At 44.4% G+C, this 26155-nt stretch overlaps 1 protein-coding gene across 3 annotated transcripts in view; it reads left to right on the top strand.

Annotated features, from left to right (window-relative positions):
• The window catches only part of grid1a (glutamate receptor, ionotropic, delta 1a), a 234785-nt gene that overhangs the window by 141167 nt on the left and 67463 nt on the right, over positions 1-26155 (top strand). For all 3 annotated transcript variants that reach the window (XM_019860267.1, XM_019860265.1, XM_019860266.1), the window contains exons 3-4: positions 3833-4117; positions 14727-14932. In XM_019860267.1, the coding sequence (XP_019715826.1) occupies positions 3844-4117; positions 14727-14932 (480 nt within the window). In that variant the 5' untranslated portion in view covers positions 3833-3843. The remainder of the gene's footprint in view (positions 1-3832; positions 4118-14726; positions 14933-26155) is intronic.

Below are 26155 nucleotides of genomic sequence, written 5' to 3'. Positions count from 1 at the left end.
AACCGTTCGGTGCCATTGTGGCGGGCCATCGTATTAAGTTCCGAAAGCAAGCATGGCCGAGACGGCCGTCAGATGACTTTGTGTTTTCATTGGCAAGCAGTCGGCGTCGGACCAAATTGAATTGTCTCTCTTTTTTTTGTCCTAGCATCTGTATCATCATCTTCTTTTACTTTTCTTGTGCGCGCGACCGACGACGACAAACTGCTGCGATGAGACAAGGTGCTCCGAGGACGAAAATTCACTCGCTTTTGTTCAGCCGACATTATCCGCAAAGGAGATGCATCTCGGCGCTGATCAAAGCATAATGACTCGCTCCTACTTTCTATCCATCAAAAAAAAAAATCCATCCCTTAATTCATCCATCCAGTTGAAGCATTCATCCATCGATCCGAGAGAAATCATCCTTCGATCGATCCGGCCGTCTCAAGAAACAACTCTTTCATCTGTGCGTCCATCTTCAAGTTAAAAACGTCCGCATGTGAAGACACCCGTAAGAATGATGCGGTCCAAAGAAAGCATTTTTCAGATGTGTGTCGCGTTGGTGGCAAAGGTGTCGGATAGCTTCCAGGGAATGAGTGATGGATCCCGACCACTTCACCGGGACCATTTAAGCGTCATTATTCCACCATTATCATCCTTGGCAATGACTGCATAGCCCTCCTCTTGCCTGTCAGCAGACTTCCTGCCTGCCGATCGGCTTGAGTGTGTGTGTGTGCGTGTTCTTGATGATGCTAAAACAGGAACATGGAAAATACATTTTGTGCCTGGAGGTGACGGCAATCTTGACGCACGAGATGAAGGTCTGCCAATTGAGTTCCGGTGGCTTTTAAAGTTGGAATCCAGGGTTGTGTTTGGCAGCCATTTTAGATTTAGTCTTTGGGGCAAACATGCGTATTCGTTTCAGTCACGTTTTGGTCATTCCTCGTTTCTCATCGACAAAAACTCAAAAAGATTTTGGTCTAGTTTTCGTTCAAAATAGACGTACAAGGTTTCCACCTAATCGCAAAGACTTTCTGATCGACTGAGGATGAGGCGCTACACAGAGATAAAGTGGAATCAATGTTCGTTACTCCAAAATAAACCAAGAACCAAAACGTGTTTCTTTGGCGATTGTTGTGGCTTTACTTTTCTGTCAACCAATCTGCAACAAACAGACACATGCCCAAAATATGAGCGATGGATGAGGAACGCTAAAAAGTATGAAACAAACACCCCACTTGAAGCAAAATAAACAAAATGAAAGCAGCAAAGTTTTAACGACAAATACTAGAGGGGACTCCCATCCCTAGTGCAGTAAAGTTGAATTCATCCGCAGAGCTGACAGTGTTTCCCCAACTCACTTGCGAGCCGAATCAGGACAAGCGCTGTTGAAAATGGAAAAACTATTTGCTAAAATCCGAGCTAAAGATTCCCGTCAGTGATGTCAATTCCACTTAGTTCATAACAAGCAGCATTTGTCATTTTGTCATTTGACATTCAACACTTGTTCCCCCGCCCACCGCCTAAAAAAAAACCTTCAATCTGTTTATTGCCACTGTCAGTTGAAGTTTACTGTCGAGCTAAACATAAAACAAAGAGACTTAGGCCACATAACTCTGCCACTAACAGATAATAGGAAATGCCGTAAAGCGGCTAATGAATAGCATCTATGTGGCGCTGTTATAAAAACAAAACTAATATTTGGTATATAAAAAAAAAGAAATGGGCCAGTTCTTGCAGTTGTAAAGTTAAACAAATATTAAAGGAGAGAGAATTGGAAAACAGTCGAAGGTTCTGCCTGTAATTCATTGTCGTAAGCGATGAAGAAAAAAAAAAGTTATTTTCTTAATCATATGTTCTTATAGTTAACTGGCCAATGATTCGGTTATCCAAATTTTATTTTGCCAATTATCGGCATCGGCCTTAAAAAAATTAAATCAATAAATCCAGATCAATCGGACCCTAGACTGGAGTCAAATGAAGTTCATTTTATTTGGTATCACAGTCACTGGTGCCCTCATGTGTCTGTGCCAAGTACCCTGCTTTTTTTTGTTAGTTTTTTTTGCACACTTTTTTTGTGGAGTCTCCCTTCACATGAGCACATCTTATTTTCCTGTGCCTTCTCAATTCATGTATTCATCGTAATACGCTTCAAAGCCTAACTCAATCTTGCGATCCCTTGTTGCGCTCATACAAAACAACCACAGGCACCAATCCCACTTGGCTGTCAATCCGATGTTTCCGTTCTCGCTCACTCTTATTTTAGCGGCCCCTACTAGTGGGATTTGTCATGGCTTAATGCAGTCGTACGCTTGGAGTGTGGTCAGTATTTTTCTTACCTCCTCCTTCACACACTCTACTGGTGTCATTATTGATTTTCCTTTTTTGACATTGTTCTTGTAGTTTCACTGTTGGTCAACCTCACAGTGCAGAGGTACCGGGTTCAATTCCAGCTCCGGCCTCCCTGTGTGGAGTGTGCATGTTCTCCCCGGGCCTGCATGGGTTTTCTCCGGGTACTCCAGTTTCCTCCCACATTCCAAAAACATGCACGGCAGGCTGATTGACAGCCCCCCCCCCCCCGACCCTTGTGAGGATAAAGCGGATCGGAAAATGGATGGATGGATGTTCCCCACTAGGGTGGGCCTTCAAATTAAATGTTGCAAATTCAACCCTCCCGCCCCTGACAACTGTATGAAAGATTCAATTGAGTGAAAGATTTCATATTTTCACTTCGGTTTATGATGTGTGCATTCTGTGCGATAGCTGTTTTGATACGATGCCGTTGCGCCGCTTTTTCATCCTCTCGGGTTTCTGATGAACTGTCAAACAACTCAATAATGGATGACAAACATGCCCTTCAAGTCTACTCGCAGTCATACATTATTTACCCTACGCCAGACAAAACTTATTTTAGGTTGTTGTTTTTTTTTGGGGGGGGGAGGCAAGGGGGGGAGGGGTCAGATACTGACATATTAATAATACCGAGGATGACATTTTCATCTTTCAAAGATGTGCTGGCGCCTTTCCCAGCAGACGTCCTGATCCACCCCAAGAGGATGAAAAGTCTGAGTTGTAAATAAAAATGTAGGGGCCAACTGCGACGCTCCAAAACACGCGTCTGCAGTTTTAATCTCGGGCTCATTAACCCACATCTATCATGTCAATCAAACTTGAGGATGGCCGTGACAATGCTGCCGGCTCCCCGTTTGGAGCTGCCGTCTGGTTTTGGGGATCAGCGCGGGCCCTCCTCCTGAGCCGCTCGGCGCCTTACGTTGCATTACAACTTGAGCGGGAACCTCCTCCTCGCTTGGTGTGATCTCAGCTCATGTGCAGGGGCTCAGCCGTAATCCTCAGTGGGACACACAAAGACCCGTCTTCCGTTTTGAAGCCCGCTTCGGAACGCCATCTTGCACGGTGGATCCAAATGAGATTTTTCAGATTGGCGATTTTACGACTTGACCCAAAAGGGTGTCTGTTCTCTGTACCTTGATGTGACATTCATTTTATCCCATATTGTCAATTTCCGTCGTTAAATCTTCATATTTTTTTGTATTATCGTAATAAACAGGTCGTCCGATCAACAAAAGCAACAATCAACCAGACATTGAAACGTTTAACGTTCTTTTTAAAAAGGAGTGACAAAAGTCTAAATGGAGCACGTCTCACGTCTGTCCTCATTCCACTTTCTACTTATCAATAAATCCCAAGTCACCTACGACCCTTATTCAAATTGGTCTTGAGACCAGTCTCAAGAACAAAACTGATTTCGAGTACCGCTACATCGTTTGGGCTTCTGCGTCCCGTCTACTAATTTAAACAAATGACTTCTCGTTTTGTTTTTTTTCTCGTCCAGCATGCGAGTTGATGAACCAGGGGATCCTGGCCTTGGTCACCTCCACGGGCTGCGCCGCCGCCAGCGCCCTGCAGTCCCTGACCGACGCCATGCACATCCCCCACCTGTTCATCCAGAGGAACGGCGACGGCGTTCCGCGCACCGCCTGCCAGTTCAACCCCAGCCCGGACGGCGAGAGCTACACGCTGGCCGCCCGGCCGCCCGTCCGCATCAGTGACGTCCTGCTCACCCTCGTCTCGGAGCTCTACTGGCAGAAGTTCATCATCTTCTACGAGAGTGACTACGGTAAGGTTCGGTTCATCGGGTTGGATTGCCGGTGGCAAGATACCAAAGCCATGTTCCGTCTCGCTTGCCATTCGAAACGGTATCCTCGAGCTAGCTTTCCATGCTGAGTCTTCGGTCCATATCCCTCTGCGTGGGGGAAAAAAGGTACCGTCATGGAACTTTTCCAGTGTCCAACCTGGCATCAGAGGGTTAACAAAGGCAAAGCGGCAGCTGTACAAAAGGCGGAATGGAAAGCCGCGAACAGAGTGTGAAGAGTCACTTGTCCGACAGCGGTTTGAGACATGACCACACATCTGATGTCGGGAAGATGCGAATATCGGCAACACGCCAAAAGGTTTGTGTGAAAGGCAAAGCAAATGCGTTTTAGCGCACAAACTCTTTGTGAAAAGGATTTCTGAGCCACCAGTTAATTTCATCAAATAGAATACCCACTCGACAACGGCGCCAGTATTTGGTGTTCTTCTGTCAACCAGCCCACTTCCACAGTACTACCCCTGCACACCCCCCCTGCGCAAATGTTGATCGTGGAATTTTACAATGTAATGCTTTACTCAATGGAAACGCGATATGCGGATAAATCATGTATGACTGCGGCCTTTGAACATCTTTTGAGGAAATAGAAGACTCGGAGCCGTCGCAGAAGAAGCTGCCTTTGTTTTTTTTTTTTTGTTTTTTTTTAACACAGAACCCAGTGAAGGATGCCTATAGTGCTGCGCGTTATATGGCGAAACTCACTTCAATTGATATGTTATTCATGCTTGATATGGAAACGTCTCAATCACTTTTTTTTTTTTTTTAACTACTTCAAAACTTCCGCTCGAGACTTTGTTAGACCGAAGCAGAACTTGTTGCGGGGAGACAAAGGGACCGAGACGCCACCACTGCCACTGTAGCTCTTGTTAGCAACCAACATGGAGCTGAAGAAAGATGCTAGTGGGGTGACGGGGGGTGGGAATAGTTCCAAAATCAGGAAATGGTTTGGTTCCAGGCACGGCAAAACATGCAGACATTGCAACGGAGACGGAAGACGGGGACAAATCTGTTCACTCGCCTGAAGATGGCGTCAACCGTGACGCACGTCACGCTAAAGAGAGGCGCAACGACCCGGGCCATTTCGCTAACCTCGATCAAAACAAAGTACACGAGCAGGATCAGCTCCTATCGTTAGACTTCCAGATTTAATTTGAGGCTACTTAACGGTGCAGCAATTCCGACTGTATGTCTGACTTCCACTTCTTCAGGGACCGAAAGTAATCTGACTAATTAACAAACCTCAATCAAACGTTCCTTTTCACAATACTTGGCTGCACATCTTTTGCAGTCAGTTACAGCCTGAAGTCGGGAACACGGAGTCATTGCCAGGCCTCGACTCAGTCCCTCTTGTTGCTTGGGGTGCTTTTGTCTTCGGCAATGAAATGCATAATCAATCGGATTCGGGTCAGGTGTTGACTTGTCCACGAAGCTTCGGGCCATCGCCCGTCGCCGCTGTGAAGCGCTGCCCATTGAGTTCAATTGGCCGAATGAAGAAGTGAATATTTCTCCAAAACACTTTCAAATGCATCCCGCTGTTTTTGTTAGCCGTCAGCTAGCTAGCATAAATACAAGGGAACGAGTTCCACCCTGTGGAATTACCAGCAGCACGCTTCACTGATGCGGCGGTAGAGTTGTAGAATCTCGCTCGGAATACATCCATCCATTTTCCGATCCGCTTTATACTGACAAGGGTCGCCGGAGCCTATTCCAGTTGTCTTCGCCAGTAGGCGGGGGACACCCTGAACAGCCCATCGCAAGGTACAAACGAGATGAAAAATTATCCGCGCTCACACTCACATCTAGGGACAATTTGGAGTGTTCAATCAACCTGCCGTGCATGTTTTTGGAACGTGGGAGGAAATCTGAGTACCCGGAGAAAACCCACCCAGGCCCGGGTAGAACATGCAAACGGCACACAGGGAGGCCGGAACGTGAAACCTATTTAGACAAAGGGAAAAGCTGATGAGAACATCGACGACATTTTATTGTAAAGTGTCCTTGAGTGTTTTGAAAGGTGCTTAAGAATAAAATGTATAATAATTGAAATGATTCAATCATATCGTGACATCACATTGAAACCAGCTCGCCCTTGAATGTGACAGCAGGATCTCCCAGTAAGTTCCTTGGTAAAGTTGCATCCCTTTTCCAGTGCGCAACACTTTCTGCAGTTTCTTTCCCAAATGTATTTGGCAAACAAACCATCTGGCTTGTCGGGCGGCGCTGTTAAACAACAACAACAACAACAGCGGCAACAGGATAGCATAGGCGGCGCTTATTAACATCCAGACGAAAAGACAAATCAGAGCCTAATTGGATCATCTGTGGCACCATGAAAGACAAGCGTGTCCCAATAGTGTCTTATGGATTTTCAGACGCTCTTCATTTTAGTTTTCTCTGCACTCATTATGGCGGCTCCGTGGACTCGACCTTTTCCTTGGCAAAAAAAAAAAAAAAAGGCAAATGGCTGCGCGTGAACCCTTGATTGGCAAGGCCGCACGCGGACACGCCGCATTGTCGCGCCGAGACCCCTCCGATGCCGCTTTTGAAGTTTGGAGGAGTGCCATCGCGAGTGCTAATGAGCTTTATCTTTTTCTTTTTGGTTTGTTTCTTTTTTGTTTCGGTGCAGGAGAACCCACAGGTGATGTCGCGTATAATGAACCCGAGTCGTGCTTCACGCGGAAATATCTTTTCATCAAATCACAAACTGCTCTTGACGAATTGTAGCATAAAAAAAAAAAAATACTGGAAGCGAACATAGCGGGTTGCCGGCGTAAAGTATTGATAGAGCTTTGGAATACAAACAAAAGAGGTTCATTTCAGACTCCTTAATAAGCTTCCCGCCGCCCCTACTACAGCGTCAAATTAGAATCCTCATCCGCCAGCAGTCTGAGCTCGCTGTCCTTGCAGCACGATGACTGAGGCCAAACCATAACCGCCTGCAGAAAAATAAAGTGGAAAGAAAAGGAGGTCAAGATCATGTTTTTTTTGTTGTTGTTTTTTTTTTCTTTTCTTCAATTTACACAGAATGCGCAATCTCCTCCTGGGCAAGCGCTTGCTTGCCAGAGAGTAAGTCGAAAACATGATGATAACTTGGGTGAACATCGGAGAACCTACAAACGTGAGTTTTCAGCCTGGCTTTACGACAATTATACATGGAGATGTTCTTGGAAAAAGGTGAACTAGGGGAAAGAAAAAAAAAATCAGTAATCCACCATACCTAATCTTTGATCTTTGACTGATGTAAATAATTCATTTACAGTAACCTGTAATTGTTAAATTAACTTAAATTAATTTTGGAAGGCCAAGCAAAGCAATTACTTCAAGTGGACAGAAATGTAATCATTTAAGTGTTTTTATTACCTGATTTGAATAATCCTGAAGGATTCCACTTCATAGAAACCATTTTTGATTGAGTTTTATGGTCCGAATCGGAAAGAGAATTTTTGGGCCATTTTTGGCGGTGACTTAGTGGCCCACTCGGGCTCACGTCTGATGATAGGCAGTGGCCAGACACAGCAACGCACTGGCCCAGCGGGCCACCGTTAATGTTGAACTCTGAGACAAGATGCAGACTGAATTATGACAAATTTATATCAAGAGTTTGTAATATGTCATCAAGATAATCATTCTTCGAGTGGATTCAGTTGGGTGCTATGACGCAATTTGTGTCGATAGTTGTTTTCAAGTGAAAAGTGCGAGTGGTGTGCTTATCTGTGAGCCTCAGAGCCCCGCGTCTCCATCTAGTGTGACTAAGTGCAAAAAGATGGGATCGATGATTTCAATTTAGTTTTTATGTGACAGTTGGAAGTAACACGCCGATGAGCAGCCCACCCAAAAGCACCTTCCTCAAGAATGCGGAATGCCAAGCAGTGCTTTTCACCATTCACGAGCGCGCAGAATTTGTGTGACAGTGCAATGAATGCGAATCGAGAGCTCTATCCAAATCAACTTTTTTTTTTTTAATCCACCTTTATTCTACAAGTCAGGAGATCATTGTGTAGGCTTTGTTCGTGTGGGTGTGGTCAATTATTCTCAGATTTGTTTGAAGCTTTCAGTCATCAACCTTGGATGATGGGGGGGGGGGGGTTATTACCATGCACGCAACTCGCCTGTGGGAGCAGAGTGATGCTCAATGTAATGAATCTGTAGAGCTCATTCATTCCAATCTCCAGTAATACATCAGTTGGGGGGGAAAGGCGCATAAAGCATTTTCACTGCTTTGCCTCTAGTTCCCTTTGTCATTGTAAATTTTCATACATAATTTGGTGATGGGGGTGGGGGGATCAGCTCTGGAGGAACGTAGGCTAAATGTCTATCTGTCTATCTCTATCTGTCCGTCTGTATGTCCAGCTATCCAGCTAGCTTGCTAGCTAGCTAGCTGAATAGCTGGACATAATAGAGCTAGCTAGCTAGCTAGCTCTATTATGTATCTATAAGCTTTAATCAAGCATTCTTCGGGTGAAATCATCCAATTAGATTACACCATTAAATTGCTCGACAACTTGTAATCATTTTTGATAATTCCCCCCCAAAGTAATAAACTTGGCTGTCTGGTCATAAGGACATTCCCTTCTGCATTTGGTTTTCTACACTAATTAGCAAAAGTTGGCACCCCAGTCTGCTAAAATATGAGCTCATCTCCGAATCGTCTAGCCAAGAATGAAACTTCTCCCTATCTAATGATGAATTTCCAGCATGTTTTTGTTAGTCAAAAAGAGCCTTGAGTCACCGTGATTGATTTGTTGAAGGCTTCAAATAAACTACCATTGCAACGATATTAAGAAGTATATCAGTCCACCCGTTTTCTCAAGTGCTTGTCCAAATAAGGGTCAGGTGTCACGTCGTGGTTGAGCAGGAGCCAACCCCAGCTGACTTTGGGCGGGAGGCGACGTACACTCTGACTTGATTACCGCTCAGGATAATCTTTCAGAGAAACCCACCGATGGGACCTTTGATGACTTCATTCGGAAGTGGCTAAAAAATGAAAAGTTCTGTCCAATTATCCACTGTTGTGTCTAAACTTCTTAAGGAAGGTGTTACAGTGTGTTGATTGAGATTAGGTGCTCTCCTTGACACCGCAGCTCAAATTCCTTTAGTGCTTAGTCATGTTAGCACAGCAGAGAATTAGGCGGGGATTAGATGCGAGCGTGATTAAATCGCGCCGAGGGTGGAGGCGCTCGGTCTTGTCGAGCGGAGGCATTCATTCAGGCGGGCGACAAACTGGAAAGGAAATCTCCTGCAGGGTGCCTGAATCGTCGGAAGGCTCGCCACGGGTGACACGTCGTGGAAAACAAAACAAGGCTCTCGACAAAAGCGGCGGCGGGCCCTTTGGTGCGACCGCCGCGCTGACTTTGTACGGCTTCACAATGAGTTATTTGACTCCTTCTCAATTAAGCACTCGGTGGAGTCGTAAGGTCTACAATTCCGCTGACTAACTTGTCAAATCGTTTTGTGACGCAGCAGGAAAGTGCGAGTGACCTTCAGCTAAGTGGTTGTTCCATACAAAACCCGACAGGGTGTAAAACGAAGAATAACTAACATAAATGACACGCTTTGATCGTTTGGCTCCTTGTGTTTTCAGTAGTATTCTCACAGAAATAAGATATTTGAGGAAACATCATAGAGGCAACCACTTGAGTGTGACTAAGGTACAAAATTCAAAACGATAAGAGGCAAGTCGTTTTCGTCGATTATGCTTGTTGATTGTTCTATTGATTCGTTACCTCTTTCGGTGGTGAAGTTTTAATCTGTTTTCTCAGGGGAACAACATTGGCAAAAAGCATTTTAAAGTTTTCACACAAAGCTTGCAAAACAAAATTATGCATTTTTTTTTAAATAACCTGCCACATTGTCTCCTAGCCTTGTTCTTTTTCTCCTTTTTATTATTTTTCCTTGACACAATGGTAGATTAAGTATATTGAACCAGCAAACGTACCAAGCCTTTCAAATGAACAAGAAAGTGAAGAAACAAGGATGCTCGAATAATTCTTCCCATGACTGGACATGAACGTTTTTGGTCAAACAAGGGAACGCACAACACTTGGGTTGATGTTGGGTCATGGTTGTTGTGCATTTCATGTTGGTGTGGATGTGGATAAAGTACTCAGTTTGTCACGTTCTGTTCTGCATAAACAGCAGTGATACAAAATGCAGTTTCTCATTGATGACGGGATTTTATTAAGGGCAAAGAAATTCCAACCAATCTTGTCCAGTGTGAATTTGTAGACCAACAGGGCAAGCGTTGAACCATTTTGAGAGCTTGCACCCACCGCCAATACATTGGTCATAAAAATACAAACTAACACTCATTTGATTGAAGAAAAATTTTCATGCCCACTGTTGGTAGCAGGGTGTTGGGGCTACTTGCTCCTTCATGACCTGGACAACTTTCTTTGATGAATGAAGCAATGAATTTCTCGACCAGAAGATTCTGCAGGCGAATCTGCAGCCATGTTCATGCACTCAAGATCAATTACTCTCAGGGTATACAGTGGGTGGACCAGAAACATACCAGCTCGTCCACTGGTATTTATTTATTATTTATCCTTGTGAGCGCTCATGTGCGCTTCATTTCCCCCCCCTTCTTTTTTTACGCTTGGTGCAAAACAAACATCCAACCCCGAGGTGAGCAGTCACTCATTTGCTTGAGACAGCGCATCCCCACAAGGTATCTCATTCAAAATTCGAGTCGGGATCACAGCATATGCGGTCCGGTCTTAGAATTGTGCTCATATCCCACCCAGACACTTCCATAGTTGAGTTTTAAGAATAGATTTCCGGCGTAGTGCGCGGGAGAACGTGGCATTATCATCGTAAGAGTCTCTGTGTTCACTTAAACAGACTCATCTCTGTGTTGAGTAAACATGGGCTTAAAGCGTCGCCACGTCTCAGGCTTTTCCGCTCGGATTGCGACGCAGCTTGACAGCTCGGTAAAAACCTCTGAGCCCTTTCATCATGATACGCTCGTTGCTGCACCACTGCAGTCCATGAGGGAGGCCCCCCCGCTAGCGCTTCGGCTCCAGTGAGACCAGCGCCGGGGAAATGTGTTAGGGTAGCTACACGCTCTCGCCGCTGCACACTGATAGATAAAAAAAAAAAAAAAACGTCCTAACAAAATCTCTCCTTATTAAAGCTAAGGATGAGAGAGTTGGGTGTTCGATGTTGCGGCACCTGCTGTGCTCAAGGGTTGACTGGATTACGACGATGGTCGCTTCACTGGCTCACTTAAGATTTCCAGATCTACGAGGCTCCTGCCAGGGAAGAAAGGAAAAGCTTGCAGGCTTTCCAGATATCACGCAACACTTAGAAACACACACAAACACGCACACGCGCGTACACCATCGGACTGCAGGCACTATTTCTTGGAAACTTGATTTTTAAAAACAATCTGACCCTCAGCATTTTTGGTTGCCTTCGTAGCCTATAATACACGCTAACTAGCATATTTATAGAGACTGAAATGCGGTCAACTAAATATCGACACTCATAAAACCAGTGCCTCCCTGCACTTGCGCAACGGGGGGGTCATAACACTGAAGGAGCACTTGTAAAATTTGGCAATGTGGCCGTTTAGAAAAACAATATAGGCTTAGTGGTAGTTCGTCACATCCCATTCAACTTTACACTGTGTGGCCTTTGTGTATTTTATTTTTTTTTTACTGAAACCAGGAGCCATGCTGTGGCTATCACGATGTATTACTTTGATGAATAATTTTGCTGCCAAAATCTATTAATTTCAGTCACCTCGTGGGGGCCAGACGGATTGGCGTTTAGATTACAAATCATATTTGTGCTCTGTCAAAAAAAAAAATGGCCAGGCTAGCGTCTGTTCAATTCAAAGTAGCGCCTTGGCGTGTGGCCACTTCCATTTATAGAGCTTGGCACTGCTTTCGGAGTTGACAAATGATTTAATTTCAGGTTTTGTTCTGCACATTGAAGAGTTTTGTCCAGCAGCTAGCGTTACTATTTCCGCCTGCGGAAATATAATATGGAATACACCAAAAGTGTGCATAGCACCTTTCTGCAAAGATGCTTCACTTTGATAGGTTGCTTGGTTAGAGTTCCCTTTTGTTTGAGTTTCGCCTCCGGTGCGGTTAGCCCGGTGGCAATGACCGCACCACGATGCCGCTTCGGCGCCGGGGCCAGGTCAAAAAAACTAATTTGAAGATCATTTGCATCCCCTCGCATCAACTCAATTAGCGCCGGCGCACTCCCGCTGTTTTTATTGACTTTTCAGTGATCATATTCATGTGGGCACTTTGTATTTGTGATACAGTGCTTTTTTTGCCTTGTTGCATGTTTGTGCTACTACAAGGCAGGATTCGTCAGATATGAGGCAGTTGAGTCAAATTTTTTAAGACACGGGACTTGCTCAGCAAGAGTTTATGAAAGACAGAAGTACTGCAATGAATTCATCTCAAATTTTCTTGACGTTCCGATGTCATTACTGTTGCTCGGACTAGCCCTCCAAATCAACACTCGTTATCCATCGTGACAGTAACAAATGACTTCCGAATCACAATCAATACCTTGTGCCATTCCAAAATAAGGACGTCATCGTCCAACAAATGAAAATCCAATTTGATTATTGGCGAACTATCAGTTGAACTGGAATGAGAGTACACTGGCGCATTTTGGCTGCCACTTCTTCCTCTGGACTTTTTTTTTTTCTTTTTTACTTTAAAACGGCTTATTTTAACCAAGATGCCTCACCCTGCCCCAGCCAGAGGCAGAACCCAAATTGGTTTGCTGTCTGTGCTGCAAGTCTTCGCTGGTTGGGACCAGCTGCATCCTTTCCAGCAAGCTAGCTAGCGCTTATCATCTGTCGCGCTGTTCGACTTCTCCCACCAGCGATGGCTCCTCCTGTGGAGATCTCGGTCAAGACTTATGGCTATTTGAAATTCTGCATATGTGCAGTAAGATAAAGCGGTGTCGTTCAAAAACACAGGCGAGAAGTAGTGAAAGATTTTGTGCTGTTGTTTTTTGATTGTTTGTTTTTCGGTAAACGTGTCTCGTTAGCAATTATAGCATACTAGCATAGTCACTGAACGGGTTCGTTATCTCAAAGTCTCGAGATCATGTATTCATCTACTCAGCGTGAAGTTGACCAACAAACTAAATATTTTGTAATCTGCCATTCTGAACTTTGTATGAAGGCTTAATGTCCAAAATGAGTTAAATTGGTGTTGGCTAACAGTGTTAGCAATCTTAACTTCTGATAGTCATCCCACAGTTGAATGTTTGTCAAAGTCATCCTTTTCAGGGTTGTGGGGATCCAATTTCTGATGTGTCTTCTGCATGCGCCACATACGCAGATCCGCCACACAATTGAAAAGTACAATTTGGCTGCCGAGTGATAACTGTTCTGCCCCGCAGTGGGAACACAGTCACGTTTTTATCAGCACTCGCTTTTTTTTCTTCTTTTCTATCATCGTGATCTCTACCCTCGAGTGGATATTAACTGCGCTGTAGTTCCTTATTTTTTATTTATTCATTTTTTTAAAAAGCAGCTCAGGGACCCTTTATTAAAATCTGAAGCTGTTTTAAACTGTCCAAATAATGTCTCTTTTGCCTCATAAATACTCCTCAGAAAATCAGACAGTATTGCTTACCATTAAATTTACCCAGAAAGGATTATAAAGAGTGTAATTAGGCACAATATCATTTAATAAAAATACATTATTCATGTAACATGGTCCCCCGAGAACTCGATTACCGCCTCAAGTCTCATCTCCTGCTAAACCGGAGCGAGCGCAAAGACAGGAACACTCGTTGTGTTCCATCGCACTTTGGTTTTGAGAGGGAAATGTGCCTTGGAGGGCTTTGGCGCCGCTCCTAAAAATACAGTCAACTGTGCAAAGGTGTCTAATAGCGTGATTCATTATGCACAGTTTACATTTCATTTTAATATTATTTGCTTTTAGAGTGGCATCTTCTCATATTTCAGGAGGCATAGCAAACTACCCTCCCAAAAAAGAGATGAAAGAGAAGCCGTTGCGGGAGGGTGAAATTTGCATTTCTTACTGAAATTTTAATCGCATCGCTGCCGGGACGCCATCGCCACGGAGAGCGGCGGCGAGGATTTATTTGCCGACCCCTGAAATCACGCCTTCACTTTCTCTCGCTTTTCGATTTACTTCTGAAAATGACAATAAATGACATTTAATGAGTAAGAGAAGCCGGCCGGGCCTGACGAGATGGAGGAGGGATGGAGGAGCCTTGTCAAAATGGAGAAGAGGGGCTCATGATGCACATGAAATGCTGATTATGCGGCGCTGTATTGTGCAAGCGCTCGCAACCGCAATGTCATCCGGTTACAGTGCGGGCAGCTGACCGCTTCGCCAAGGTCGCGAAATCAGTCGAGCACCGTTTGTCTTCGTTCGTCGGCTTGTTAGTTAGCAGGCTACTTCCTGGTTCGCGTGATGTCATCGTACTTCGGGAAAGACGCGTAATGTTCTGTTGAAGTTCGAAGGAGTGATCGTAGCCGTACGTTTACAATTTCAAAACCCGTCCGGCCATCCACGGCAATCATGGCCAGGAACATATCGTAAAGATCCTTCTCGTCTCTCGCCATCAGATATCCGTGGCTTGCAGACCTTCATGGACCAGGCGTCTCGACTCGGTCTGGACGTGTCCCTGCAGCGGGTGGATCGCAACGTGAGCCGGGTCTTCAACGATCTCTTCAACACGCTGCGCACCGAGGAACTCAACCGCTACCGGGACACTCTGCGGCGGGCCGTGCTGCTCATGAGCCCCCGGGGAGCGCAGGTGTTCATCCACCAGGTAGGAGGGGAGGGAGGCAAAAGAGCAGCAGTTCAACTTTGCTTTTGGGAGATTGGCATTCAGAGCAGGATGCACATCTGAAATAAATATTTGGAACAAAACTTTTGCTCAGATGAGCAAAAGTGTTGGAAAAGGCTATTTCAGGCAATACCCAAACTTAAACCCCATAGAACATGCAATTTATCCCCGACAAGTGATATACCACCTCAGGAAACGAGTCCTCCGTTTGAGAATCGTTTTTATGTGTAAACAGCGTTGACACTCGTCGTCAACATCAAAACAAAAGTGGCATGTCGCTTCCCAAACTTCAGTCAGATCGGGCATGCATTTTACCTGCTCTGGAGTAGAATGAGAAGTCGAGAGAGAAGAACAACGCAAACGTTTGGCGATGTCAACGGGTCATAGTCAGCATTTGCTCCACAAAAAAAAAAAATCTGGTGTTTTGTTACAAATAATGCTCTCCTTGCACTCATTTACTGCCCCTCGTTTTTTCTCAAGTGGAGTTTTCTCGCTAAATAAGCATGGAACCAAGCAAAAGAAAGCTTTCACCCTCTTCTTTCATCAGAAAAACAAAATTCTTCCTTTTACCAACCTTTAGTCGACAGCAGTTGAATATTGGTAAGATTCTTGAAAATACTTGTTTCCTAGAAAAAAACAATTGTGAAAGGGATTGCATTTCAAGCAGAACTTTCCTGCCTCAAGTATCTAAACGACGCTTACCTACTAAATAACAACAGAAAAAAAGTTGACTTAAATTGCAAAAATAACCGTTTCTTGCAAGATAAACACTGCACCGATGCGTGAACTTTGCATGAACGTTGAACTTATATATTCAAAGGAAAATCGGTGGCAGATTTTGCTGAGCCGGAACAGAAAAATGGAATTTCAAATAATTTCAGTGGGGAAAAGTGATTCGACACCCGCGTAAATTGAGTTCAGAGTTTGGTCGCTGAACAAATTCAACGCTTAAGTCAAGGTACCAATGTACCAGTAGCTGTTTGCAGGTACAAGAGGCGACTGTGGCCACACACACACACACACACACACACACACACACACACAAACACACATTCCCACAGACAAGCTCTCAGGCATCTGTTCCCATTTCTTTTTATTGCTTTTGATGCGTATTCATCGTCGACTTTCATCTCAGGAGCCCCGCGCAGAATCAGCCTGACAGATTCTGTCAGGGGTGCGGCAGTATTGCAAGACAAGCGTGCAATATGTGTCCCGACTTATGTTGGGACCCAAATAGCTGGAGACATATTAGCATACATGTAGCATTATGCATGTGTCACACGCACGTCTCTCCGATGTGACATTTTGATGGAATCCATCCCGTCCCGGAGCCGGTTCTCGCAAGGCTCCAAAGGATTCGCTTTCATGAATAAACGGGAAAATATCACGCCGCACACTTTGAAAAATGACGTTCACGTGTGGGGCTGAACGATATTCAAACGTAATCTAAACGTGCTCTCAATATTACGATGGCGATTTAATATGCGGTCCATTTTTTTGTAGGTCCTCTTTACTGATATTTCTTAATAAATGACTTTCTACTACATTATGTAAAACATAAGATTTATTATCCATGAAAGTTTTGGTCTCAAAGGTTTGGCTTCTGCTAAAATAAGGCAAATGAACCGCTAATTAATACGGAAGACAGTTTATCTGTCTCCTTCAATTACGAAAGACTGACTTGCAGTCTTTTGAGCCTTCGCCACGACGGCTTCACAAAATTCTCCCAAAACGAGCGCGGCGTAAACGTGTCTGCACGTCATAAATCAAATTCCGATGATGCAAACGAATCTGCGGCTTTATCCTTTCAACTTTTCACGTGTCGTGAAGCAATGACAGGCGAACACATGGGCTGCACTTTTTAAGCACTGAACTTGTCAAGGCACTCGACACAAAAAGTGTCCAATATGCCTACAGCCGTGTTTGTAGTTTCTTTGCCTTTGTCGTGTCGATAAAGTAGCCCGTTGAGGGGGGGTCGGGGGAGAAGTCCGTCAAAAAATCCGACTTGTGAATACTCGGCCATAATTATCAAAGTGAAGTCTCCTATGAAAACATCACTCAGTGTGTGAACACACGTACTACTTTTATTCATGACCCGTCTTGGGGTTTTGCTTGCACTTACACAGATTTCACTTTTGCTCACAGAGAGCTCAAAGTCTCTTTTTTTTTTTTTTTCTTCCTCTTCTTCTTTCTCCCCCAAAGTTGTGTTTAATCTGCCCCGTTTACGTTCTTTATCTTCCCACTTATAATTCATACGGCGGCATCCCGGCTAATAAGCCCCCGCGTCACGTTCAGGGGCGCCAGCTCCCAAACACTCCCGCGAATACGTCGACTCATTCGACGGGCTCGCAGCTTTGATAACGCATCTGAATTTTATTCATACCTGTTGTCAGAGAGCCCACTTGGGTGGACGTGTTTGGGGGGGGGGGCTCTCCGGGGTGAGAATTTATTTATTTATTTTTTTTAACTGAAGAACAGCAATAATGTTGATGATGCCTCGAGCAGGGGAAGGAAAAAGTTGCCGGATAGCTTATCTCAAATTAATTACAGGTGACAGCCTTGAAAGGGGACATGTCATGGAAAAGTGACTTTTTAATTACTTGCGCACAAACAGTCGGCTCTCTGGAGGGCCTGCCTGTCTAGCACATGTCAAACGACTTGTCCAAGTTACGTTCTTTGTCTGCTGCCCATTTGTTCGATGGAAGCGAGCTGTTCGGAATTGTGACCCCACATTTGGACGAATGTACATGAAGCCACACCCACTCTGCAACCCTCCCACCCGCTCTCGCTCATTTAGCAGCATAAACACAGAAGCACGATCGTCTTAAAGCCAATCAGCAATTTGATCACAAATAAAGCTACCAGTAAGCTAACGGTGATATCAGTTTTTTTTTTTTTTTTTTTTTTTTTTTTTTTTACTGCCGTTGATCGACAGGTATATAAAAAACGGTGAGGTTGACAGTAGGTTAATGCCATATTGATCGACCAACACCACCTTAGCGAGACACACACTGGTCGCTTGCGAACGACCCGTTGGGCACCCCTGGTCGATGTTGTGAGATGAACTTAAGTTTGTGCGTGAAAAGAAAAACAAAATTGTTGAATGAAAACACAGAGGGATCGGCGCACTCTCCAACTGCGTGATCCATCGCCCTTCCCCTCTCTCAAAAAAATGTTCAAATGTTTTTGCATGATTGGAAATGTGTCTTTCAAGACCGTAAAGCGTATGTGCTGTCGATGCCGTGTATTATATATTCTCTGTTATTATTAAATAGGGATATTTCTATATGGGGGATTTCACCCATTGCTGGCGTGGTCTGGAATATAAACCATGCGATGGGGGAGGGGGGGTTGCTGTATTCCTTTATTCATCGGCTATGCTGCAATGTCATATATTAGGTGGCTGTAATCACACGGTACACTTTGTCGGTATGCATTAGAATTTGCCTTTGCTGTCTGCTGTCAGGTCGACATTGCAGATGAAAATGTGGACGAATGCCGGTTAAACAAGAACAAAAAACAAAAAACATTGTTCTTGCAGGAGGTTGATTTGTAGAGATGAGCTCCCTTCCGACTTTTCAGCTCCATCACGTCCCCTTTGCGTACCCTCCTCAATTTTCATTCATTGCTTCTACGCACCTAATCCTCGTCAAGGTGACTCGATGTCCCACAATGCATCAGGCTTAAGAAAGTCATGTTTTTCCCTTGGCGGACTTTGACTCAGACCCTGACAATTTCAAGTGCTTAACCCTAAAGATTAGCATGACATCATCCTCCCATGTCTTTCTTTCTTCGCCCTTTTTGTCCTCACGACGCTCACGTCGCCTCACGTTTGGATGGACGGACTCCTCGCCCCCTTGGGTGAGGAGGGGTGGGGTTGGGAGGGGGGGCAGCCAGCCAGCCAGACACTTGCCACATCGCCTTTCCTCTCACATCGGCCATGAGGCGGGGTGGCATCTGGTGTCGGCTCAGTCTCGCCTGGCTTCTTGACACCTGACGCCTCTGCGCCCCTCATGCGAGGCGACCTCTCTGCGGAGTCACGCCAGCCTCTCCCGGGGGCGGCAAAGTGGCATTTTCAAGCTCCCCGACCATGTTTTCCCATCCTTGGCTGGTCTTTGCAATCGTTTGTAAAAAAATCACTTAGCTCTTACTGTAGGTGCAAAAAAAAAAAAAAAAACATGACCGGTCTTATGAGATACCAAAGTCACTCCCCAATTAGCATGCAAGTGAGCTGCTTGCTCCGAGCTGGCGAGGGAGGGGTCTGGGGGGGGGGTTAATGACAGAAATTATTGTTATTCATATTTTCACCAGCAACAATTATAATGCTCTAGGCAAATTTGAGGTGTTGTAGAACTGCGTGCAAAATACAGAAGGGAAAAGCAAACCGTATTCGTAAGACTATTCTACAAAACACTTAATTCAAGTACTCCAGTAATATCATTAAACAAAAAAAAAGACACAAATATTGTAAATCCCAAATCAGTAAAATCCGCAATAAAGAAAGACCCTATTTCCATACTCCCTAAGCATGTTTTGATAGCATTTAGGGCGCTTTTGTGAAGGCGTAAAAAGCAGGATCATAGAGGATTTGGCATTCAATAATCCATCCATCCATTTTCTGATCCGCTTTATCCTCACAAGTGTCGCGGGGCATGCTCGCGCCCAACCCAGCTGTCTTCGGGCAGTAGGTGGGGGACACCCTGAACCGGTCGCCAGTCAATCACAGAGCTCATCCAGTAATCGTCAGCAAAAACTAGGCTGAACTATTATGTTAAGTAACTCGGACTTTTCTTTATGATTATAAGATGGACATTTTAAAAAAAGAAAAGGTTCTGCCGAAGGATGAAAAGACTGAGCATCATTCAAGCCCAACCGACCCAACTTGTTTAGCAAATAAAATGTTTGCATCAACTCCCCTCATTGTGAAAAGATTTTTTTTTGACAGCTCCCCCTCCCCTTACCTCGCAATAGGTGTGAAATCTGCTTCTGTTGTGTTGAAGTCACACAGTTTATACATTGACACTTTATAGTTTTAAAGTTAATTATGTCTACCGCTGTGACAGTTAAAAGCAGTTTTCTCAGTCGCAATCATTTCCCGCATGCTCAAAGAGCCCACATGCGTTGTTGTGTGTCATCATTGCCATTTTTAAATGTCATTCAAATAAATTCGAGGACTCATACGTGTTGTCACTCGCAAGGAAATACTAGTGAGAACATTTAGATCACTGTCTTCCAAAGTGAAATCAAATGTTTTATTCTGAAACAACACAAAGACAGTTAGTCCACTTTCATGCGGGGAATACAAAAATCAATATTTGGGAAACTGAAATTTTCCCCCCAAAAAAATCTAAACAATTGATTGATTGTTCAATAATTATCGATTCAGTTGACAATTGATAAGTTGACAATCAATTAATCGTTGCCCCCCATCTTGTGGCTAACAACCCCATTGAATTGAGAGGAGGAGCTCGACTTGGTCAGACCTTGTCTAAAAGAAACCAAGTGCTTGGCCGCCATCTTGTGGCACCTATAGGCGATTGCAAACTTTTTTTGGGTGCCTGTCGTGATGGTGTAAGATCGTGCGGGTCTACCTCATGTTGTGGCCTGCGATCGGACCGAAGGGTTTGTGCAAATCCAAAAAAAAAGAGCGCGGCGTAGGTTGGACCACCGTACTGGACGGCCGGAAGCAACCTGCTGCTGTTTTGCTTCCTCCCGCCTTATATTGAGCTCCGCGGCTGGCGCTCGTTTCTCACCGAGTGACTTTATGGGCCAGCCGGGCCCACCGTCGTCCCAGCCGTATTTCTCTTGGAGGAATTGAGACATGCCATCACAAAGAAAATATTGGACCATACCGATTGTAAAGTCTTTGAGGAGGCTCTTCAGTGAGACCGGCATTTATCAACTTGCCCCCTCAAATTGAAATAAATTCAGTGTGTGTTCAATAAGCCCGATCAGCTAAAAATAGGAGCGTGTATACAAGGGAATCCATGCGAAGAATCGCGTCAGCCTAAAGCGACCCATCGCACAGACGATGTGTCGCCGACCGCTGCTGGTCAGTGATTGGCCCGAGCAGATTTGATTTGTCATCTCAGTATCAGAGATTTTCCAGAAAAAAAAATCTGAAATTCTCAGAAGCCGTGACTGCATTTAAAATCCACCTTTTGCCACGACACGAGTCTCCAATTTCTGAAGAGAGACCAACCGCCGGCGGTGCTTGAATTTCATGTTTTCTCAGATTTCGGTTCCGATTCCGAGCAGTCGTTCGCTTTAGTGTCACGACCGCTTGCGGATGGCTCTTTAAAGAGCCGCTCTGGTTGATACGCAAATTATTATTCAGGAAACAAGACGACCGCGATGGCTTTCTTGTGTTTGGGGAATTTGCTGGCCCCGGACCTGACATCTTATAAAAGAATGCCACACATGCACTCACACACACACACACACACACAAAGCAAAACATCGTGCAAAAAAAACAAAAAAACCACACTTGTCGGTTCCACAACACCTGACATGCAGCTCTCAAGAGCTTTTTAGTAACGTGCCTCGTCGTCAGTGAGCAGGCGCAAAGTCCAAATGGAGAAAAATGGACTGTTGTAGCCACTTTGCTGCGTGACCTGGCCCAGACACTTCCCGGGACAAACCCAGACAAAAGTCTTTTGCTTTGTCTTCTGTGCTGATTACTCCTTCCTATCTGATGCACCTGGATCTTATCAAAGTGTTTTGGGGTTTTTTTTTTTTTTCTTTTCAGCCGCAGCATCTTTGTGCAGCTCCAGCTAATACGCCCCCTTAAAGCCCAGACCGGCTTCATTTCCTGCCTTCCTGTTGCCGTTGGATTTTTTTTTTTTTGTCATCGAACTCCCATGGCATCAAAAACACGTCACGTCAGCAGGCTTTATCTGACGCTGTGCTTTTTGCAAGCTCAAAATAGCCCCGGCGCGCTTTTCACAGGTGTATTGGCACCCGTGCCGCTTCTCCGCTCGCCCCCTTTTAGGTGGAATGACGCAGGCCAAAGGCGGCATGACTCATTAGCCTGACAAGAGAGGGCACAGTGTCTTGGCAACACGCGCTTCCCCCTCCTCCGTCCGGTTTGTTCGAGTCGCCGCTTGGAGTTTTTTTTTAAATAATATGGAGTAGTGCTGAATAAGCTTCAAGATGATTTATTCTTCTTGCAACCAAAAAGCAAACACTTATCTTTTTTTTTTTGGGTGACAGAAAATAAATGAGATGATAAATCATTTCAAATCTGTCTACTATGAACATCAGCCCTCATCTAAACAAACATCTGAAATAATGTGGTTGCACAAGTGCGCACACCCTGATATCTGAGATCTGAGTGTGTTAAGATTTTACCCATCACGACACGTTCGCCACTCTCATTGGCCCAAAATAAGGCTCGGCTGGTCTAGTAATATTGTGATTTTTACGTTTTTTTTTTTTTAAACAGATACAAGCAAAAAAAAAAAAAATGCAATATTGGATTATAGATGGTTAAATTGTATGGTATGGCCTTTTAAATTTGTTTATTTGATACTGTATCGCAATGTTGTGGAAGAGCCCAAGTGGGGGACTGAAGTTTGAAAATTAGCACGAGCGATAAACTTTATAGGCATCACATCAGATACGAGCTTGTAACTGTGTTTGGCTGTGTTGCCCTTGTCAAATAAAAACGTAAATAAATCCATTCGTCTATATTACAATAAACGGCATCAAATTTACGATACGTACAGTAAATGTGTTGGCGTTTCAGGTTGTTGCCAAAATAACGACAACTGAACCGCGAATTAGTCGGGAAGACACTTTGGCGACTTCGCCGTTAACTTTGACTTGCACGACGACAACTTTACAAGATTCGAATCAACGTAAGTCGGTCAGTCATAAATCGGATTGCAACAATAACGCAAACAAGCCTGTGCCTTGATCACCTCCACCATCCCGATTGAATGAAACAAATGACATGTAAACATGCGGACTGCACATCTTAAGCACTGAACTTTTCGACACACTCTATCAAAAAAATAAATGCATACCTTTAAGCTTACCGACGTACCGAAATTAAACAGAGCTTTTATGTTTTTGATTTTCACCAATTTCAGCGTTTGCGAAATTGCATTCTACGTCATTGCGATGTTGACTCTAGTTCTTAATGGACGACATTTTTAAAGTCGACCCCCCCTAACCCCCGGTTGTAAATATGACGGGCACGCCGTTGCCTGTCCGCTTCAAAAACATGACGAGTCAGCGCGGTGGGCCGCGTGCGTCGGACCGCCGTGGCGGTCCGGCCAAGAGGTGGAGAGGTATGGCGAGTTTATCTGTCCAAGCGTCTGCCTCCCGCTGCTCCCTCCCGCCTTGATGCCGCCACCTCGAGACCCCCGGCACTCTCGCCGCCGCACCCCAATTCCATTTCCCTCCCAATAACAGCATGACAAATCGAGGCTGTCAGAAGATGATCTATCGTTGTCCTACATCTCATCCTCTTCGGGCCCGCGTGCCCTCCCTCCATCCCGCCCCCGTTCATTGTTTCTCTTTCCCCTTCTGTCCTCTTTACAGGACATTTCCTCCGTGTATGTTTTTTTTTTTCCTCTCCCACGTCCTAATGGCTCCCTCTTTCTCTCTTGACTATCTTTTTGCCCTTGTCTTTACTGTTCGTTAACCCCGCCCCGCTTTTGTCATTGTCTCCGTTTCTCTTTGACCTCTCTGTGATATTCCCGATGCGTTGCTTAGGTTGTGTTCGTACGTCTCTCAGCCCTTGAAGCATAGACGAGTACGTCGCGCCATCATAGATGAGTGCGTGCTTGAATACCAGCTTTGTCCCGATGCAGTTTTTAGTAGCGTGGACAAAATAGTGATGAGCAGCATGATGGTTTTGTGCAGTGGTTCTCGAACGGGGCTCAGGGGAACGCCGGATGTCCAAATGCCCGACTCAAGATGAAAGTATTACCCCCAAAAAAAACCTACGACTCCTGACAAAAACTATCTTCACTTATTCAACTATGACTTTACTATCATAGTGGTATGACTTTAGTTTGAAAAAAAAAACATAACCCCATCTTCATATGATTTACAAATACAAGTATACAAGTTGTGTATCATACAATTGCAATGTTTGCATGTCTCTCACTTTAGTTCACCGTCCAACTACACCAGAGTTGCTTTGAGCGGAGGAGGGGATAGAAAAAAAAAACAGTTTGAACATTGCTCGTTGATGGTTGTGTCATGACTTTGGCTAATGCTAAATGCTATCTTGGTTGACAATTCAACAGCTGTCAACCAGTCAATGCACTTACATTTACATTTACTTTTTTTTTTTCTTTTTCGGTCATGGCAGCTTTTAGAGGCTAGCTGTCGTTGACCTCGCGCCGGTGCGATCCCTCATTAAAACATTGGAAATTTGCCGCCAGAAAAGCTCAGTTTACGTTGGGTCCAACCAGCAACCACAGCGTAAGGCTGGTCGGGCTCCATTTCTCATGACTTTCGGGCACACCGCTGCTTTCGATGAATATGTTGATGAAGTGTTAGTTTCACTTTTGAAGCAAATTTTAAGACATATCTTCCCTGGTGTGTTTCAGTTTGTTTTATCTCCTTTTTATCCGCCAGGGGCCACCAAGAGTGCTCTTCCCACAGAGCGGGGAGAAATTGAGGAAATTGTAATTGCGTTGGATGATGAATCAACGCCTAAGATTCAGTCAAACGTAATGATGAGTTCTGAGTAATAAAAGCGACTGTCGTTTTTGCGGTCTGCGGGAGGGCGGAATAATCAAGAGATTGTTTTGTACCCCGAGACTGGTATAAAAGCCGGCGAGCTTTTTAACTTGATGGATGGCGCTTGCTTGACAATGAATAACGGGCGTGAAGTGAGAGCGTTTTTCTTCAATAATTTGCCTTTTATGTATCTTGCTCTTGGGGGTTTAAAACTATAGCGACAGTGTTTGTGTTCGCACCAGTTAACGTTGGAGGAATAGCAAGCCTGAGATGGAGATCAGCAGCACACTCTTGAGGGCGCCCGTTGTGGGCATAACATAGACATCACCATTATTTTTTTCTTTTTTTTTTTTGCACACTGCTAGGAAGCATAACGTGAGTGAGTACTTGTCCAACCTGTGCTCGCAAAGTACATGTGATCCCATTTTGGACAATATCAACAAAGTTGGTGCATGTAAAAAAAAAATAATAAATACATAAATAAAAACCACCTTGATCATGTAAGGTTATCAGATTCATGGTTGTGATTACGATACTCAGCATTGAGTAAAACAGTGAACCCCTCAAGCATTTTTTTTTTTTTAATCCATGCATCCATGTCGTCATTATCACTTGCCTATCAGCTCACTAGTGCCACCTACAGGGTTGGAATGGAACAGCGTTAACCTGCAATTTACAACCGCTCAAATACATCTCTATCCATCCATCCATTTTCGGCAGCACTTTTCCTCATACAGTCCTTAAATTTGAGGATTGGGTGGTTGGTTCCAAAAATATTTTTACAACACAATACTTATTGTGAGGTTTTTTTTTTTTTTTTTTTTTTTTTTTTTTTTATGTTGCAAACAATAAATAAAAAATATCAAAGGTAATTAGGTCATTTTTGAGGGGACTGGATTTTTTGGGGGGAAAAAAACTGAATAAACTCACACTGTAAACTAATGAAATAAGGACGCAAAATAAAAATTATAGTGATTACTGATAAATGATAATCCAACACTATTATGCAGGGTGCATGTCATGTTGAGACGGTAATATAAAAAGCAGCAATGTGCACAGTTGTTTTTTCCTACCCCAATTGTCACTAAAAATGAATCGATGGGGCCTTGCCGTTTTACGTTCCCCACGGGGGGGTTCACTGTCCCACTCACTTATCCCACAACTTATTGTTGTTCTTCCTCTGTGGATGTAAGTGCCTGTTCTTCGCTCATCGAGTTTGTCGGTTCATTTCTTTGTTTTGCTCGCGCATTGAGCGAAGCCATTTCTTCTTCTTCGTGTTGGTTCTTGTCAAATTAGAATATCCTAAAAGAGTCGCTTTCCAAACACTTGCGGCTTCTCCGCAGCGCATATTTGTCTCCCCGCAGCATCACATGACATGCAATTATACCAAAGGCACAACGCTGTCAGGGAGCCCAGTCTCTGAGCGCGTTTTCCTATTCTCTGATACCGTCTAAAAAAAATATAAAGGGAGTTACGAGGGTAATTGCAAAGCCAACCACTTGGAAA

The sequence above is a fragment of the Hippocampus comes genome, unplaced genomic scaffold, assembly GCF_001891065.2.
Source record: "Hippocampus comes isolate QL1 unplaced genomic scaffold, H_comes_QL1_v1.1 scaffold39, whole genome shotgun sequence".
Lineage (NCBI taxonomy): Eukaryota > Metazoa > Chordata > Actinopteri > Syngnathiformes > Syngnathidae > Hippocampus > Hippocampus comes.
This window is presented reverse-complemented; position numbering and strand designations above follow the sequence as displayed.